Here is a 20,736-nt window from a genome sequence, read left to right on the forward strand (position 1 = left end):
AAAACCCATCACTTCCACAAATCTTTCAAAAAATACTACAGTCTCTGGATCATGCAAAAAAGAATGTACTGTGACAAAATCTTTTTTAAACACTCCTGCAAAATCTCAAAAGAAAATCAGGTCATTTCAACAATATTCCTTAAACGATCCAAAGTGGAAGGGTATTTTGCCAACTTCTGAACCTTCAAAATCACATCAGTCAGTCATCATGTCAAAACCTAAGACTATTTCACGTGTCAAAACTTTTCAAGCCCCAAGGGCACTGCAACCAAACATCATACAAGGACCGGTCACAAGACCCCAACCACATCCTCCGGACCGTTGACAAAATACGGTGTCTGGATAAACGAGAAAAATCTATCCTTTGGATTTTATCCACTAAAAACGTCACGTCCAATCCAACCTAGTAACATCCCAAAAGTTTTGAAACACCCTGGACTAGATTCAAAAACTGAAAAAGCAACATGTTCCTAAGTCCCACGTGCATGCATCCATTAAGAAAATTTCTCATGTGTCCCTAGGCTCCAAACTTGTTTGGGTGCCCAAACTAACCCATTAATTTCGAGGCAATGTGCAAGGATGAACAAGAAGAGGAGTGGTTAATCGATAGTGCCTACTCCTTGCACATGACTGGAAGGTTAGAATACATTCGCGATTTCAGGCCAATATTTAATGGTGGACACGTCACTTTAGGAAACAATGCAAATAGTGTTAGAAATATATAACAATCTGATTACCACGAATAAAAGGCTCGGTTACCAGTTACTAGGTGACAGATATATATATTTAATGAGATTAGATGCGGAAAGATAAGAAGTGCGGAATAAATAAATACTGGAAAGCTATAAATGACTGAAAGCTATAAATGAAATAAATGACAGTATTTAAATGACATAAAGCGTTAATAAAATATATAAATATATATATAGTAGGTGGTGTTAGAACGGGACTTGTGGAACGACTGTTTTGTCAAGTTGTTAGTCAAATAAATGACTAACAGGCTTAGGGTTGGACTGGATCTTAATAGACTGTGTCTCTATTTGTTCAAAGTTCAATCCGGTAAGTAACAATAAGTTCTTTTTATGTAACAATGAATTGTTTACAAAACGATACAAAATACACGGGTAATGTTTTTTGTATGTGGGTATGGGTTTTTTTAAGGTGATTTGATGAGGTTGAAGTGGGTATTTGGAGGGTGGTAGAAGGTGGAATAAGGTTGTAGTTTTGGTGGTATAAGGTAACAAAGAGGGTGATGTTGAAAGAGCTTTGGGTGGTTATGAATATAGATTTTCGTAGTAAATCTCTCTGGATAGCCAATTCTCTCTCGCGTCTCTCTGGGGTTTGCAGTGGTCAAAAAAATCGAGGAAAATTCATGGATGTAGGTAAGGTCCTGAATAATTTGCGGTGCAAATCTCTCCCGTATTATCTTGTTGAGTTGTGCTCGGTGAATTTTTTCTTAACTTGCAAATTCTGATGTCGAAAAACAGCAAGGTGGTGATGGTTGTGGTGATTTGAAAGGGTTTTTGGAGGAGGTTTAAGGAGGGTATTTGGAGGGTGTTTGGAGATTATTTTGAGGGTGTTTTGAAAGGTATTTGGAGGTTGTAAGGAATTTGATATAAGGTGGTGAAGGTTGGAGGTGTTCTTGGTTGGGAGAGATGTAAGATGTATGGAGATATATTACAAAGGGAAAAAAACACTCACACTCTCACACACAAACTCACGTATACATATATGAGAGAACAAATATCTTCTTCTAGCTTTAATGATGAAAAGAAGTGGGGAAATAATAACTAGCTTGCAAGTTGTAGTAGGAAAAACGTGGCATGGGTTTGCTTCATCATTCCTTTGCTTTTTCTTTTCACCCTTCCACCCAATATATGAATATATAATACATATACACATATATAATACATACATATATATATATATATATATATATATATATATATATATATATATATATATATATATACATATATATAATACATACATACATATATATAATACATACATATATATATATATATATATATATATATATATATATATAATACATACATACATATATATATAATACATATATATAAAATATATACATACATATATATAATACATATATATATAATACATACATATATATATATATATATATATATATATATATATATATATATATACACACGTACGTATTACATATATATATATATATATATATATATATATATATATATATATATATATATATATATATCGTTGAAACTGTTTAGTCATGCATATGTGTTTTCGTCATTCGCTGGTTTTTGTATTTTCCGTTTTGATCACGCATTCATGCAACCTGAAATAACTGATAATATTTGTTAGATAATACAAATACAGCTCGTCTTATTTCAGTGATGGTTACATACAATGTCACATACAAAGACATTTTTCAACAATTTCCCCCTATGTGATCATTGCTGAAATAAGGACAGGTATGATATAATCACATTGACAGTTTAACTTTTGATGATTCGAGATAAAAGATTTGTCAATAGATAACATATATATAAAACCATAGTAATTGATTTGAAAGTTTTTTGACTTGGTTTAACATGTCTTATGTAAAAGATTTTCAGAAATTTGTTTCCGAATCAAAGTCTCGGGTTCGGTTATCAAAGGGTAGTCATATATGTATCTAAAGAAATTTCTTAAGATTTTATAGCATTATTTCTGACGACAAGTGGTCTAACAGGTCGATTCAGATGAACGCTCATAGGTATAGCTCACACTTCACTTGGGTGTTTGGTTGTTCTGGCAGCAGAACAAGTTAATGATCACTAAAAATGAGTGATATCTCTCTCTGACGACTCACACTCATATTGGAGGTGTTCAACTATGCTTTTCCTGTAAAGTCACTTAGTCTCATTATTATATAATCAATCACATAAGACTGGTTTCGGCATTACTCAGCAGGTTTCTTCATTCATGCCATTAAAGTTCACTCTCTCTCCGTCGGGAAATACATGTAGAGGGGTTTAGCAATTTTCATAGTGCAGTTTGCAACTAAGATTCTTCAGTGATGAAGGCTACAGTATCCCGGGAAATCCATTGTTGTTGCAGCTTCTTCTTTGATAGTATCCTGTTTGTTGATCAATATCGATTTATTGTAAAAAGATATTTTGTTTTAGCATTGAGAATTTGCTACATTTGAGACCTTTTTAAGAGTATTTGACTTGAGTGATTGAGATATCTTCTTTTGTGAAAAATGGTTAAAACAAATCGCAGGATTTTATGATTTTTGTTTTGAAATAACCATTTGGTTGAAAGTTTGTTTGAAAATACCAAATATAGAATTTTTTTTTTGTTTGGTATATCTTTATTGAATCCATTTGTTTTCTTGTTGATTTGTCTTTGAGGATTAGATGTTGATAGATATTTGTTTCTCCTTTTGTTTTCTTGTAAGGATATGTCGTTGTTTGCTTGATGGATCATAGGATCGCAAGTCTTCATTTTTGGTTGGCTTTTATCTAGGTAGGGATAGGTGGCATAAAAGACAGTTTGTCTAGTATGTAAGAAATGAATGTATCGTCCCTGGTCATTTTGATATCTAAGCACAAATGAGACCGTGACAAGGTATAATTGGGTATACCTTATAAGCAATAGTGACACACCTAAGCTCACAAGAAATGATTTCCACAATGATTTAGATCGACGAGGCACAAATTCTCACATGGGTTTTTGTTTTCATCTGAACCTCCTAACCTTATGTCCCTTGATTGTTTAAAACGTCAATAATGAAATAAAATCGAAGGAAATAAAGTTATATACATTATGAAAAGTAGGATATTTGAACCTTCACTCCAATTGAGAATCAATATGACTTAAAATCTTCATCGAGCATAAGCATCTGAAAATTAAGTCAAGAGAAGATTAATCACAAGGTTCTATAAAAGCTTATTATGGCAAGTCTTTTATTAATTTTTTTTTGAAGATTTGTTTTTCTGAATGTTTTTGGAAATATTGGTTATTTGAATGTTTTTGGTATTTTTGAAAGGAAAGCAATTTTCAATTGTTTTTGAATTTTCCTTTTGAATGAAAATAAACACACTTTTGTACAAACAAAAAGTAAAAGTTTAAGGATGGATGTTATCTGGATTTAACATTCCTAGACGGCCTAGGAAGTATTGAAACTTTGTTTCATCGAGAGCCTTAGTGAAGACATCGGCAATTTGATCTTCGGTGTTGATGAAGTGTAATTCGATATGACCCTTTTGAATGTTGTCTTTGATGAAATGATATCGAATATCGATGTGCTTTGTCATGGAATGGTGAACGGGATTGTGAGAAATGGCAATTGCACTGGTTGAGTCACAAAATATGGGAATTTGTGAAATTTTGAAGCCATAGTCTCGCAGTTGAGTTTGCATCCATATGACTTGCGAACAACAGCTGGCGGCAGCGACGTATTCAGCTTCTGCTGTTGATGTGGATACACAAGTCTGTTTCTTTGAAGTCCAACTCACTAGTCTACCTCCTAGGAATTGACAGCTACCAGATGTACTCTTTCTATCTAACTTGCATCCTCCATAGTCTGAGTCGGTGAAAGCGTTCAGCTGAAAATCAGATTTAGCTGGATACCAAAGGCCAAGTTTGGGAGTGCCTTTTAGGTATTTGAAGATGCGTTTCACAGCAACTACATGGGATTCCATAGGATTTTCTTGGTATCTGGCACAGACACATGTAGAAAACATGATGTCAGGTCTGCTGGCAGTGAGGTATAAGAGTGATCCGATCATTCCACGATATCTTTTCTGATCAACAGGTTTGCCATTTAAGTCTGCATCGATTTTGTATCCAAAAGCCATTGGGGTTTTTGCGGTATTGGATTTGTCCATTGAAAAGCGAGTGAGTAGGTTTTTGACATAATTCTCTTGGTTGATGAAAATGCCATCAGTTGACTGTTTGATTTGAAGTCCGAGAAAAGTAGTCATCTCCCCAATCATGCTCATTTCAAATTTGCTCTTCATTAGATCTGCAAACTTAATACTCAAAGATTCATCAGTAGAACCGAAAATAATGTCATCAACATATATTTGTACGATTAAAAGATGTTTATTATAGATTTTACGAAAGAGGGTTTGATCGATTGAACCTCTTTTAAAACCTGATTCTTCGAGAAAGGTTGTCAATGTGGCATACCAGGCTCGGGGTGCTTGTTTCAAGCCATAGACAGCTTTCTGCAATTTGAAGCTGTGATCAGGAAATTTGGGATCTTCGAAAGCTGGTGGTTGTTGGATGTATACATCACGATCTAACTCTCCATGTAGGAATGCACATTTAACATCCATTTGGAATACTTTGAAGTTCTTATGTGCAGCATATGCAAGAAAGATGCGAATTGCTTCAATTCTGGCAACTGGAGCATATGTTTCATCGTAGTCGATTCCTTCTTGTTGTGAATATCCTTTGACTACGAGACGTGCCTTGTTTCGACAAACGATTCCTTGATCGTCAGTTTTGTTTCTGAATACCCATCTTGAACCTATAACAGAAACATCGGGTGGGGTAGGGACAAGATTCCATACGTCATTTCTTTCAAATTCTTCTAGCTCTTCTTGCATAGCTTTTACCCAGTCTGGATCTTTGAGAGCAGAATGTATGGTTTTGGGTTCACTCATGGATAAGAAGGCTCCAAATAAACAATCATTAGAAGTTGCGGCTCTAGTTTGGATGCCTGAGTTTGGATCTCCGATGATTTGGTCAGTTGGGTGGTTTCTGGTCCATTTTATTAAGCGATTCTCTTCCGCTATAATAATTGGAATTTCAGTATCCCATTGTTCTTCTCCGGGAGTTTCATCTTGGAATAGGTTTGAAGGTTCCCCCATAAATGATGCATCGGGATTGTTTTGGATATTTGGGGATGGGGTATTTAAAGGAGGATTTGGTGTTTGTTCCAATGAAGAAGTATGTGTAGGTGGTTCCCCCTTGAATTGATCTGCATCATTTCGGTTTGTTTGTGGAGTTCCTTCAGTGGTCGTTCCTGTAGAATCAATAGAAGTAGTTAGAAGTTCAGAATTGTAAGCGGTTTTGGGTTGTTCAAAAAGTAAATCAAGATCGATTTCAATGTCTATGTCAGGAGAAGGTGTTTGTTGAATTGGATTTTGAAAAATATTATCAATCATTTTAGAACCAAAATGTTCACGATCCAATTTTCTAACATAAAATTCATCGAAATGAACATCGGTACTTTCTTCAATTACTCTGGTACGTTTGTTCAGTACACGATAAGCAGCTGAGGAAAACGAGTAACCAAGGAAAATTCCTTCGTCCGACCTTGATTCAAATTTTGAAAGGTGATCTTTATTGTTCTTTATGAAGCATCGACAACCAAAAATATGGAAAAATTTGATGTTTGGTTTTCGGTTGTTAATGACTTCATATGGTGTTTTATGAAGATGTTTATGGATTAAGGAACGATTTTGAGTGTAGCAAGCTGTGGCTATTGCTTCTGCCCAGAAGTATTGTGGCAGATCAGCGAAGATAAGCATTGATCTTGCAGCTTCACATAGAGTTATGTTCCTTCTTTCGACAACTCCGTTATGTTGTGGAGTGTATGGGGCTGAGAAGTTATGTTCAATTCCTTTATCTTTGAGAAATGAATCTATAGTCTTGTTTTTGAACTCTAAACCATTATCACTTCGGATTCTTCGAACAGGTCGTTTGAGCTTCAGTTCGATTTGTTTTATGAAGTTGATCATCTCTTCAGGTGCTTCTGATTTTAGTCTTAAGAAGAAGACCCAAGTAAAGCGCGAAAAGCCATCAACGACAACAAGAATGTACTTCTTCCCTTGTATGGTTTGGGTTTTGGCAGGGCCACAAAGGTCTATGTGCAGCAATTCTAGTGGTTCGGATATACTAGATTCTGAGATGCTTTTGTGAGTGGATTTGGAAAGTTTTCCCTTTTCACATGCAGCACATAGAGTTTCATTATCAAGCTTCAGAAGTGGCAGTCCTCTAACAAGATCATCGCCGATCAGTTTGTTGATGTACCCAAAGTTTAGATGGGAAAGGCGGCGGTGCCATAACCAACTAATATCTGCTGGGGCTTTTGATAGCAGACATATATCGGGTTTACCATAGATAAGATCCATGTCAAGTGGATACATATTTCCGGCACGGTAAGAATCAACAATGATTTCTTTGGTTTTGGCGTCCATGATCAAGCTTCTTTGTTTGCTGAATAGGACTTCAAGATTGTTATCACACAGTTGAGAAACACTGATGAGGTTGTGTTTCAGGTCATCGACATAGGCAACTTTCTTTATGGTGAAATTACCATTTGTTATGTTTCCATAACCCTTGATTTTTGCCGTCATGTTGTTGCCGAAGGTAACGTCTTGATTGGTTTGGGTGGGTTTGAAGTCACGAAGGTAGTTTCGGTTTCCTGGCATATGCTTGGAGCAGCCACTATCAATATACCATGTATCATCCTTGGGTTCTCCAGCATTAGATACCTGCAATTTAGACAGAAGATTTAGGTACCCAAATCTGAATGGGTCCTGGTTTGTTAGTTGTTTTTATTTTGGGTTTTTTGTTTACCGAACTTCTTGTAGCATTTGACTTCATATTGCTATAAGAGTTTGGTTTATAAGGATGGAATGGTTGAGGTTTGATTTTATTTATCAAATTTTCCCAAAAAGTGATTTGTTTCTGAAAATTCATTGGTTGATAAAATCTGTGATTTGGTGAATGATATCCTAGATGTGAATTTGTTTTTGAAAAGTTCTCTTCATATCTGGGATATGATTGGCGGTTATGAAAGGCTTTTTGAAGATGATGTTTTGAAACTTTCTGATTTGGTCGTTTTTGAAAGTTCCTTGAATTTTTAAAGGTGATCTCTTGAAAGCGGTTTTCAAAAGGTTTTTGAAAAGGTTTTGGTTTTTGTTTGGAAACCTGTTTTTGAGGTATGACGTATGGTTTAACAGGTTTCTTTGGTTTGTTTTCAAAAGCCTTTGGTTTGTTAAGTGGGGTTATGGTTGCTTCATTGGTATGTTTGATTTGGTTTGTTGAAGAACTAGCAGAGTTTGTTTCAGATTTTACAACTCTTTTGATAGACTTTTTGGAAACAGTGAAAGCAGTGTCATCTGGGCTACAGTTGATAACTGTTTCGTCATCTGAATCTTCCTCATTAGCAGATGTGAAAAGATCTGGAAGAGTGGATTCAGAGTTTTCACAAATTGTCATGTTTTCTTGTTTAGCTAGTTCATTTTCAAAGGATTCTCTTCCAATTCCTGGTCTGTAATTCGTATCAATTTTGCCAGTTCCTAAGGTGTTTGCTTTGGTGAAAACATCATCACTTAGTTTTCTAGCAATTTTGATAGAATTCATATTCCATATCAATCTTTTGTTTTCAGATTCAAGAAAATTGGTTTGGTTTAAAGAATCAGTCAGTTTTTCATTTAAAGTTTTGTATTTTTCAGTTGATTCTTGAAAGTTTTGTTTCAACTGAAGGATTTCCTTTTCTAAAACATCTTTTGTTTCAGAGGAAATGACTGACTGATTTTTTTTTTCCAAATCCTTTTTCTGAATTAGGGTTTGATTTAATTGTTCCAAGACGTGATTATAATCTTCTGATTTTCTTTCAACATCTCTTTCCAATTTGTTCTTTATCCTTGTTGATTCTCCAAATTTGAGTTGCAAGGTTTGTAACTCAGATTTGCAGATATCGGAATTGATCATTGTGTCATGATATTTTTTGAGATCAGCTTCTAGACTTTTCTCAATCTTGGTTATATGGGACTCAAAAATTGATTTCGAAAGACCAAGTTCAGAGATCATAGACCATACCTGTTCTATGACGTTTGGAGCTCTTGAAGGTCTATCAACACCAACTACGAAACAGAAGTTTGATTGTGTTGGTTCATTGTCAGCTTCGTCTTCAGAAGTTGGCCAGTATTCCACGTTTGGTTCATGGATTGCCATCAATGCTCTTTGCTTATCTTGATTTTCCTGTTTCTTTAATTCATCGGCTTTTTGAGCGTAGTATGATGAGTCTTTGACTTTGGTTTTGTTTTTGGCTCGGCATTCTCTAGCATAGTGATTAGTTCCTTTGCAGTTGTGACAAATGATCACTTCTTCATCACTGTCATCCTTTTGACTTTTAATCGGAAGTCTTTCAGGAGCTTGAGTTTGGATTTGTTGGGAAGATTGGGAAGTGTTCTGTTGGAATCCAAAATTTTGGTTGTTTTGAAAGCCATTGTTTTGATTAGTGTAACCTTGATTTTGGAATCCTCTGTTTTGGTTTTGAAAACTGTTGTTTTGGTTATTGTTATGATGACTTGAGTTGGGATTGTTTTGAAATCCCTAGTTTTGAAAACCTTGGTTTGAATTGTTTTGGAAGGAAGGTCTTTGAAAATTTTGTCCAAAATAAGGTCTTGGTTGAAAACCTGAGTTGTTTTGAACAGGTTGAGGTCTTGGTTGAAATCCAGAATTATTTTGTCCAAATGATGGTCGGTTTTGAAATTTTGGTTTAAAATTCGATTGACCGTGATTTGGAATAAATCTCTGGAGGTTTGTGTTTGCTACCAAAGCACACAGTTGTTGGTAGTCTGCTTCATCATTTAAATCAGATTGATCAAAAGAATTGTTCAAAAAGGGTTGGTTTTGAAAAGATGTCTGATTAAAATGATTGAAGTTTTGTTCATTAAAAGGTGTTTGGTTTTGAGAAGATGTGGAAACGAGAGCAAGTGGTCCTCCAAAAGCTGTAGTGGTTGGTGGGTCAATCGAGGATTCATACGATTGAAGTTCTCCATACAAATTGTATAAAGTTTCAGTATGAATGGCTGGATTTCCCTGAATGATGAGTTTAACCATCTTCCAGCTTTCGTAAAGATTGTTTAGAAACTTGAGATTTATCTCGTGTTGTGTCTTTTTGATGCCCAAATTGTTCATTTTTACCATGATAAAATTGAACCTATCATGAGCATCATGGATGGTTTCTGAGGAAAGCATCTTGAAATTATCGAATTCATTTAAAACAGATGTTCTTTTGTTTCTAATAATTCTTTGATTTCCACAAAAACAATTTTTTAAATTTTCCCAGATTTGATTTGCAGTCAACAGTATTATGTCATCCATTTGACTTAGAATACTGTGGGGAATTCCAGACACAAGTTCCTTTTTGGCTTGGAGTTGCAGCCTTTTTTCGGTTTCAGCAAGAGTGGCTTGATTTGTAGCAAGAGTAGCCATATTTTCTGGAGTAACATATGTTCCTTCTACACAATTCCAGACATCTTCACTTATGGTGTTAAGATGAAGATTCATACGGCCAACCCACGAATTATACTCTTCAGGAATAAGTATGGGTGCTCGTGAACCAGATCCCAAGCTGTTAGCAATAGAAACAGAGTTCATGTTGGAATAATTAGCAGAAGACATAATACAATTTTTCTTTTTGAAAGGATTTTGAACAATTGATATTAAAATGAAATTTTTAAAGAAAATCTTATGGAAGGTTTATAAACGCTAACCAAAAGTTTTCGACAAAAATTTCAAAGTAAATCACACAAGCTCAGAATTTTTTTGTTTAAGATTTTTTTTTTTTTTTAAAATTTTTTTTTTATTTTTTTAATAATTTTTTTTAAGGATTTTGAACAAGTGATATTAAAATGAAATTTTTAAAGAAAAGCTTATGGAAGGTTTATAAACGCTAACCAAAAGGCTCGGTTACCAGTTACTGGGTGACAGATATATATATTTAATGAGATTAGATGCGGAAAGATAAGAAGTGCGGAATAAATAAATACTGGAAAGCTATAAATGACTGAAAGCTATAAATGAAATAAATGACAGTATTTAAATGACATAAAGCGTTAATAAAATATATAAATATATATATAGTAGGTGGTGTTAGAACGGGACTTGTGGAACGACTGTTTTGTCAAGTTGTTAGTCAAATAAATGACTAACAGGCTTAGGGTTGGACTGGATCTTAATAGACTGTGTCTCTATTTGTTCAAAGTTCAATCCGGTAAGTAACAATAAGTTCTTTTTATGTAACAATGAATTGTTTACAAAACGATACAAAATACACGGGTAATGTTTTTTGTATGTGGGTATGGGTTTTTTTAAGGTGATTTGATGAGGTTGAAGTGGGTATTTGGAGGGTGGTAGAAGGTGGAATAAGGTTGTAGTTTTGGTGGTATAAGGTAACAAAGAGGGTGATGTTGAAAGAGCTTTGGGTGGTTATGAATATAGATTTTCGTAGTAAATCTCTCTGGATAGCCAATTCTCTCTCGCGTCTCTCTGGGGTTTGCAGTGGTCAAAAAAATCGAGGAAAATTCCTGGATGTAGGTAAGATCCTGAATAATTTGCGGTGCAAATCTCTCCCGTATTATCTTGTTGAGTTGTGCTCGGTGAATTTTTTCTTAACTTGCAAATTCTGATGTCGAAAAACAGCAAGGTGGTGATGGTTGTGGTGATTTGAAAGGGTTTTTGGAGGAGGTTTAAGGAGGGTATTTGGAGGGTGTTTGGAGATTATTTTGAGGGTGTTTTGAAAGGTATTTGGAGGTTGTAAGGAATTTGATATAAGGTGGTGAAGGTTGGAGGTGTTCTTGGTTGGGAGAGATGTAAGATGTATGGAGATATATTACAAAGGAAAAAAAACACTCACACTCTCACACACAAACTCACGTATACATATATGAGAGAACAAATATCTTCTTCTAGCTTTAATGATGAAAAGAAGTGGGGAAATAATAACTAGCTTGCAAGTTGTAGTAGGAAAAACGTGGCATGGGTTTGCTTCATCATTCCTTTGCTTTTTCTTTTCACCTTTCCACCCAATATATGAATATATAATACATATACACATATATAATACATATATATATATATATATATATATATATATATATATATATATAAACATACATACATATATATAATACATACATACATATATATATATATATATATATATATATATATATAATACATACATACATATATATATAATACATATATATATATATAATATATACATATATATATATATATATATATATATATATATATATATATATATAATACATACATATATATATATATATATAATACGTACATATATATATATATATATATATATATATATATATATATATCGTTGAAACTGTTTAGTCATGCATATGTGTTTTCGTCATTCGCTGGTTTTTGTATTTTCCGTTTTGATCACGCATTCATGCAACCTGAAATAACTGATAATATTTGTTAGATAATACAAATACAGCTCGTCTTATTTCAGTGATGGTTACATACAATGTCACATACAAAGACATTTTTCAACAAATAGAATCATCAAGTGTTATGGTGTACTGACCACAAGAAGTTTCTCAATTCAAAGAGTTGCTTACATAGAGGGTCTTAAGCATAACTTGATTAGCATAGGCCAACTATGCAAAGCTGGTCACTGGGTTGAATTTGATAGTGAATATTGCTACATAATGACAAATGATAGAAACGCCTGATTGATTAAGTCCAAAGCCGAATGGACAATGTATCCTTTGGATGTCTCATTGATCATTGGCAAACCACACTTGTGTTTTTTGTCAAAGGCAGTATCTGAGGTAAGTTGGTTATGGCACCGCAAACTTTCTCATCTCAACTTCAGATACATCAACAACCCGGTCAGCGAAGAACTAGTCCGTGGTCTCCCAATCTTGAAGTACAATAACGATATGTTGTGCCCAACCTGTGAGTGTGGAAAACAAACAAAAGGTAGTCATTCTCTGATTTTCGATTCTTCAATCATGGAACCTCTAGAGCTACTTTACATTGATCTCTGTGGTCCATCTACCATAGCTAGTCTTCATCACAAGAAATATATTCTGGTTATAGTTAATGACTTTACTCGCTTCACTTGGGTCTTCTTTTTTAGACTCAAATCCGACACACCGCAGATCATGATCAACTTCATAAAAGAAATAGAGCTCCAAATCAAGCTACCAGTCAGAAGGATAAGAAGTGACAATGGAACCGAATTCACTAATCAACTCTTGAATAGTTTTTTGGTTTGGCATCAGTCACAACTTTTTAGCACCCTACACACCACAACATAATGGAGTAGTAGAGAGAAGAAATATAACATTGGTCGAAGCATCTAGATAGATGTTGAACTTTTCTAATCTTCCTCTCTACTTCTGGGCGGAAGCAGTGGCAACTGCATGTTTTTTTCAAAACCGAAGTATCATTTGCAAACGGCTTAACAAGACTCCTTATGAGGGTCTCAACAACCGCAAACCCAATATCCGATTCTTCCATATTTTTGGTTGCAGGTGTTTTGTGATCAATAACAAGGATTACCTTAACAAATTTGCACCGAAATCAGATGAAGGCATTTTTCTTGGCTACTCAACCAACAACGTGGCCTACAGGGTTCTCATTAGACGTACAAGAGTGATAGTCGAAAGCTTTGATGACTATTATGTCCGGAACACTGCTCCTTCAATTGAAACAAAATCTATCCTAGAAAATGATATCGCGGCCTCTTCGGGTCCGTTGAACATAGTTGAAATCAACTATGATGATCCTTTTGGCCCCGTAGAGACAACTCATCTTTCAGAAATCTTGGTTTCTCCGGTAGCACTTTAGTTGGCATTTCAAAATGAGATTTCAATTGAAGCACTTTAGTTGGAATTCTGTTTATAAGATAAACAGTTGTTTTGACACATTCTGCCCAATAAATTGTGCTTAATCCTGTTTGAAAATATAAAGCTCTTGCAACCTCAAGAATATGCTTATGCTTTCTTTCTACTATTCCATTCCGTTGTGGGGTATAAGCTGTTGATTTTTGATGAATTATGCCTTTCGAAGAATAATATTCCATGCCCTCATTGCTACTTCCCAATTCATAAGCATTATCAGACCTGATGACTTTGATGTTCTTTGAAAATTGAGTAATCTTTAATAAGAGTTAAAGCATAACTCTTATTATTTAGAAGATGTATCGATGTATTTCTACTGTAATCATCCACAATTGTTAAAAACAATTTGTGTCCATCATGAGAAGTATGTTTGTAGGGATCCCATATGTCAAAATGAATTAAGTCGAAAATGCCCTTAGATTGAGATTGACTTGAAGGAAAAGGCAAACGACATTGTTTAAACTTGGAACAAATCAAACAAGGAGAATCATTATGATAATCAGAAGGGACAAGTGAAAGATTCTTTAGAGTTTCAATTGAGGTATGTCCAAAACGATTATGCCAAACCATTACATCAGAAATGGATTCACATTTATTTGAAGCATCGAACTGTTTGAATACAGAAAAACTGAAAGACAAACGAGACTTAATGGAATGATGATGAAAAACATATAGATCATTGATGCGATTCCCTAAGATTCCAAGTGCAATTTTACTCTTCATCAAAGGGTTCTGCATTAAACAATGTCTATCAGTGAATAAAAAAATGTCTGTAGTTGAGATGCGAGTTTAGAAACAGATACAAGATTGTATTTGAATGTTGGAACATACAACACTTTGTGAAGAACAATAGAATCATGTATTTGGACATCTCTATAGAATTCAACTGAAGTATCATGTTCATCAGTCAATCCAATCATGTGAGGCTGATGTAATTTGTGAAATGTAGAAAAGAGTTATTTCTTAGAACACATATGATCAGTTGCACCAGTATCAACAATCCATGACAAATGAGATTGTAACATACTGGATGATTTGTAAACATTTGATGCAAAATGTTTAAAAGGAAACTTCTTACCTTCCTTCTCCATAGCATCAATTTTCACTGAATTGTTCACTTGACTTGTAGAAGAGGAAGCAATGTTGCTAGCATTAAGCAAATGAAGAAGATGATGATATTCATCTTCAGTGATTCCAACATCTGACTTGACAGTAACATTCTGAGCCATGGATTTAGATTCTTCCTTCTTTGTCTTTGTGAACTTGAAGTTGGAAGGAAATCCAATTAATTTGTAACACTGAGACTTCGTATGGCCATTCTTCTTACAGTGATTACAAACTAACTATTTCTTGTTATTTTGAACATCTGATGAAACATACATAGCTATAGACTCAAGATTGATCTGAGAATTGTTAGTGATACCTCTTTGTTGCTCTTCTTGAATGACTAAAGAATACACAGTTGAAATACTAGGAAGAGGCTTTATCATCAAAATATGTCCATGAAGAATCTTGTAGCTATCATTTAGACCCATCAAAAGTTGAATTAGGCATTGTTCTTCAAGGAATTTATGAATAGCAGCAGCAAATTCACATGAGCATGGAGGAAAATTTTGAACAATACGAAGTTCATCCCAAATTTTTGTCAATTTGGTAAACTACAATGAAAAATTTTCAGATCCTTGAGATATAGAGAAAATTTGTTGTTGAATTTGATAAAGAAGAGCTCTATTTGACTGCTCATAACATTGATTTAGCTCATTACAGATTTCAGAGGCAGTTTGTAAGAACAAAACACTTTCAGCAATGTTCTTCGAAAATGAATTAAGAATCCAACTAATCACCATAGAATTAGCTCTATACCAATTTGGATAATTGGTTGAAGTAGTGAGAGGCTTTGAAATGGTTCCGCCAACGAACCCTAACTTGTTCTTCGCTGATAGAGAAATGATTACAGATCGCTTCCATGAATTGAATCCATTTCCATCAAATGAAGTGTTAACAAGCAAGAAATTCGGATGATCATATGAACCTATGAAATAAGGACTTGAATGATCAATAGCTGAATTAAATCCTGAATCAGCCATTGAAGATGAAGAATACGAAAAGAAAAAGAGTGCAAATTTAACAAGAATCAAGAACAAAAGAATGAATCGCTTCTTCTCTAATACCATGTTATCAGGAACGAAATAGAGAAAGAAAGAGATTGTAATGATCTTTATTCATTGATTGATAAAGAAAGATACAGATACAATATATATATATATATATATATATATATATATATATATATACAAGAAGGAAATAAGAACTTCAACTACTTAACTGATACAGACTAAACAACTAACAAACTAACTAACAATGAACAATTAAATTACTAAATTGCCCTTCATTAGTTCTAACATCAAGGTTTGTCTTGTTTGTTACTCGTATTAACAAAGGAGCTGAAGATGACTGGGCCATATGTAATGAACTCTACCTGACCAAACCAAAGATGTCGAACAAGACATGCTTAGGCTAGAGACACCGAACCATATATACATGAATGAGAGATGTCAAATCAGGTGTGCCCGGACCATAGATGTCAAACCACCAATAAAGAACTATAGAATCTCAACCCATAAATGTTGTTGTCTTGTTGATTTCAACTGCTGATCTCATCACAAAGTCTGTGAGCCCTTTTAATTCTAGATGTCATGTCGCAGGTAAGTGATCCAGAGGATGTTCTATTCAGTGGTAGTAACTCATTTTGTCAAACTTTTATGTTCAGAAACGGTTGGAGGCGGTGGTCTAACAATCAAATCAGAGATCAAGGTTAAAGATGGATGTTTAACCAATGATTGGATTCCATTGCACAATGAGAGTAACATGTAAGGAGGTTAACTTCCATTCCAGATTATTGGGTACTGAACCATTTTATATACCCATATTTTGCTTGGGTTTCCTCATCATTAAGGATAATAAGTAAAGGTAATTGAGCCTTTTTTTACCACAACGTAATATTCGTGACATATATTGCATCATGTATGAATCGAAAAGATCACATTCGTTGGACCCCTCAATCAAATGTAGTGATTTTTGGTTGAAGTTGTTTGATTTTGATGGACAAAAATAGATTGTATAGAATCCATTCCATGCATGACCGAAGTGGGGAAGCTAACCCGTATATACCGAACCCAGATACTGAAATGTATACCCGAACCGTATATATGGGTCCATATGTACCAAAGCATATTTTTTATCGGAAAAATGTAATTTTTTTTCATCTAACCGTCAGTTGACTCGGGTTAAAGCAGCCCCGTAGTGAGACAAATAGATGACTGTGGTACTAAGAATTCCCTTACTGATGTTGAACCGGTAAAGTTATAGAACATACAGGAGGAGATGGTGTAAATGCTACAGAACGAGAACACTTTATCTCTCACCTTTTGTTTTGGTCAAAAATAGACTAAGTGGATATCAACCAAATTGCATGAGAGGTTCTGGTGTTATGACTAATGCAAATGGTGAATTGAGAACAAAATAACACGAGAGATTTACATGGAAAACCCTTGATCCTTGCTAGGATCTCCGACATAAAACCTTGGGAGGTGGTAATGATCACCTGCCTTGTATGATCTTATTGATTTGAACGTGAATTACAGAGATGAGCTTGATAATACGATTACAAGTGATAAAGTAAACCTATATGAGTAAGGTGTCGAAGAATTGTCCCCATTGTTTGTGTTTTACAGGTGTATTTATAGTCTAGATTAAGTAACTAAATTTCTGATAATTTTCAGGATCCTACTGAACTGGTATTTAAAACGTGATTTGACTTGGTATTTCCGGGTCTTAAGCCTGGTTGGACTAATTCTTCGTTGTGAATGAGTCGTATGTTGACCATTTCTGCACATGTGACAAATAAACAAGAAATATAGTCGTTAAACTTTGTTAAGGAATAATAATGGCGTTGTTGAGGATCCTAATGTATGTTCGGGATCCTAAGACTCATTTAAGATCCGGGATCCTGGATAGGATTTAGGATCTTGGCCCTAACACCTTTCATGATGTCACTTTATCATGGTTCGTTATGCACCGACTTCATCCAAGCCCTTAAAGCCTGAGATTCAACTTTTTCTCGAATCTGGGGGAATAGAGTTAATCATCTTAGTGGAGTGAATATCTATAACAAGCTCACGTAGGGAGAGCTGGATACATGCGATGAGAGTTGTACACCTTCTTCGGTAAAGATCAATGGAAAAAAGAGATAGATGTTCAAAAGATGAAAACATGAACCACATGATTCCCGAACCATGAACCTCAGGTACCAAGCTCGTAGATGCTGATCCATGTATACTGAACCATTGATACCGAACTGCGCGACCGAAGTAGAGAAACATATGCATGTGTACCGAACCACGGACAACCGAAGTAGAGATATTGAACCAGTAGATACCGATTGTTGAACACGACTCTTTATACTGGAATCAAAAACACTTTTATTAAGACACTTAAGAAGAACTTTCACTTTGAGAGACTACTACACACTTTGCTTTCTTGGATGGTTGGAGCAAATGAGCTCCACATCTATTTATAGGCCTCTTAGGAAGCTTCTAGATACTACAATACACTTACTACTTACTAGATAACTCTAGAACTATCTAACATACTCTATAAGCTTTCATATGTTTCTAGAATGTTCTACCCTCTTCTGGTATATTTTGGAGTCTTCCATAGTCTTCCATAATGTTCTAGAATCTTTTAGAACATTCTAGAACAAGCTAAATTCTTCTAGATAGTATTTGTTCTATTAGGATAGTGATGATCTTTAACACTCCCCCTCAGCACTAGCCCCTATTCTTCGTACCATGTTAAGCTAACAACGAAAACCTTCACATTTTCCAGTACTCAGCCCTTTGGTGAACAAGTCTGCTATTTGGTCATCGGTCTTGATCTGTCGCATCTTAATTTCTTTTGTCAAGACTTTCTCTCTGATAAAGTGATAACTCACTTCTACATGCTTTGTTCTAGCATGAAATACTGGATTTTCTGCCAACCGAATTGCAGATTGGTTGTCGTAGTGAAGTGGTACAGCACAGTCAACTTTTTTATGTAAGTCCTTCATTAAGAGTACCAGCCATGTACTTTCTTGAGCTGCTACAGCCTCTGCTTTATACTCTGCTTCTGTAGTTGATAGTGATACTGTTGGTTGTCTTTTGCTGCACCATGAAATTTTTCCCGACCCGAGCTTGAACCCATACCTAGTGGTTGATCTTCGGGTATCATGATCTCCTGCATAGTCAGCATCATAGTATCCAAATAACTTGCAGTCTTCATCTCGTTTACACAAGAGACCGTAATCAAGTGTACCTTTGACATATCTCAAGATCCGTCGGGCCGCATCCAAATGAAGTTTCTTCGGACTTTGCATGTATCAACTCATAACTCCAACTACATAAGCAACGTCAGGCCAAGATAAAGTTAGGTAGATAAGGCTACCCACTAGTTGTTGATACATTATTCCAACATCCAACTCTTTTCCTTCATGTGCATAGATCTTGGCATTTGGCTATATTGGTGTTGATACTGGCTTACACTCCAACATGCCAAACTTTTGAAGTATATATCTTGTATACTTTTATTGGCAAAGGAACAACCCATCTTTTGTGCGATCAACTTCTAGCCCCAAGAAATGTTTAAGCTCCCCTAGCTCTTTCATTTGGAATCGCATTGATATATTTTCTCTTGTTTAATGGATTTCTCTTTCGTCGTCCCCGGTGATGATCAAGTCATCCACATAGACCAACACAATTGAAAACTTCCCTTCTTTTTCTTTGACGAACAAGCTTGAGTCTGCATGTGCAACTGAATAACCACTTCAGGTAAGAAATTAAGCAATCTTACCATACCAAGCTCTTGGTGCCTGCTTCAATCCGTAAAGAGCTTTTCTTAGTTTTCACACATGATTAGGATTAATTTCATCCTCAAATACCTTTGGTTGGTTCATGTAGATCTCTTGGTCCAATTCTCCATGCAAGAAAGCATTCTTCACATCCATCTGCCATAATTTCCAGTCTTTACTAGCTGCAAGTGCTAGCAGCACTCGTACAGTAGTTATCTTCACCACTGGACTAAATGTTTCATCATAGTCCAGTCCGTATTGTTGTGAGAACCCTCGAGCCACTAAACGAGCCTTGTATCTTTCAATTGATCCATCTGGGCGACGTTGTATTTTATAAACCCACTTGCAGGAAATGGGTTTTATATCTCTTGGTCTTGGTACTAGTTCCCAAGTTTGATTCTCCTCTAAGGCTGTAACTTCTTCTTCCATTGCATGCTGCCAAGTTTTATTCTTAAATGCTTCTTCATACGTCTCCGGCTCTTTAAAACCGTCTTCTAAAATGGTGGCATTAGAATACTTGGGATTTGGCTTTCAGATTCTTTCCGTCTTTCGAAGTTGTGTAGGCGGCGTCTCCCTTTCACCAACATCACCTGTTTGAGTTACTTCTTGCTCAGTGACATCAGCGTCGCTTGGATCTTCAGGTCTACCAACACTTGACCAAATGTGCGCAGTTTGCTCCCCCATCTTTTGTTTTAAAACTTCTTCAATATTTTCCGATTCTAGTAAGACTTTCTTCTCTAAAGATCACCATGAAGATGCTTCATCGAACACTACATCTCTTGAGGTGTAGCATCTTCCACTTGTTGGATCACAACATCTCCACCCTTTTCTTTGATTTTCATATCTAACAAATATACACCTGACTGCTTTCTTGTCAAACTTGCTACGTAAATGACTAGGCACAAATACGTAGCAAACGCAACCAAATACTCGGAAGTGGCTAACAGTAGGTTTCATGTTCCATAGTGCCTCAAATGGTGAGATGAAACCTAAACTTGGTTGGGGAAGTTTATTGATCACATGGGCAGCAGTTCGCATTGCTTCAGCCTAAAATCTTCCTCGGACATTCTTCGCATGTAGCATGCTTCGACAAATTTCTGCAAGATGTCGATTCTCTCTCTCAGCTACACCATTTTGTTGTGGTGTGTTGGCATATGTGAATTGATGACGTAT

General features: G+C 35.4%; 1 protein-coding gene and 1 pseudogene across 1 annotated transcript; both read right to left on the reverse strand.

Moving 5' to 3' along the window:
- Positions 1-15,022: 15,022 nt before the first annotated feature.
- LOC145158506 (uncharacterized) lies at positions 15,023-15,853 on the reverse strand. The gene is made up of 2 exons (XM_079077396.1): positions 15,524-15,853; positions 15,023-15,337 (listed from the first exon to the last, which is right to left on the reverse strand). The coding sequence occupies exons 1-2, from the start codon at positions 15,851-15,853 to the stop codon at positions 15,023-15,025; spliced, it is 645 nt and encodes a 214-aa protein (XP_078933522.1).
- A 2,684-nt stretch (positions 15,854-18,537) lies between these two features.
- Positions 18,538-19,092, reverse strand: LOC145158507 (secreted RxLR effector protein 161 pseudogene; annotated as a pseudogene).
- Positions 19,093-20,736: the final 1,644 nt, after the last annotated feature.

This window comes from Lactuca virosa, chromosome 2, assembly GCF_052849685.1.
Source record: "Lactuca virosa cultivar CGN04683 chromosome 2, Lactuca_virosa_CGN04683_v6, whole genome shotgun sequence".
NCBI lineage: Eukaryota > Viridiplantae > Streptophyta > Magnoliopsida > Asterales > Asteraceae > Lactuca > Lactuca virosa.

Excerpts from the sequence above, each read along its gene's own strand:
- LOC145158506 (XM_079077396.1), bottom strand. The coding sequence starts at position 15,853 with ATGGTATTAGAGAAGAAGCGATTCATTCTTTTGTTCTTGATTCTTGTT. Across the intron at positions 15,338-15,523 it reads GGTATAGAGCTAATTCTATG|TTTACCAAATTGACAAAAAT; the intron begins GTGATTAGTTGG and ends TTTTCATTGTAG.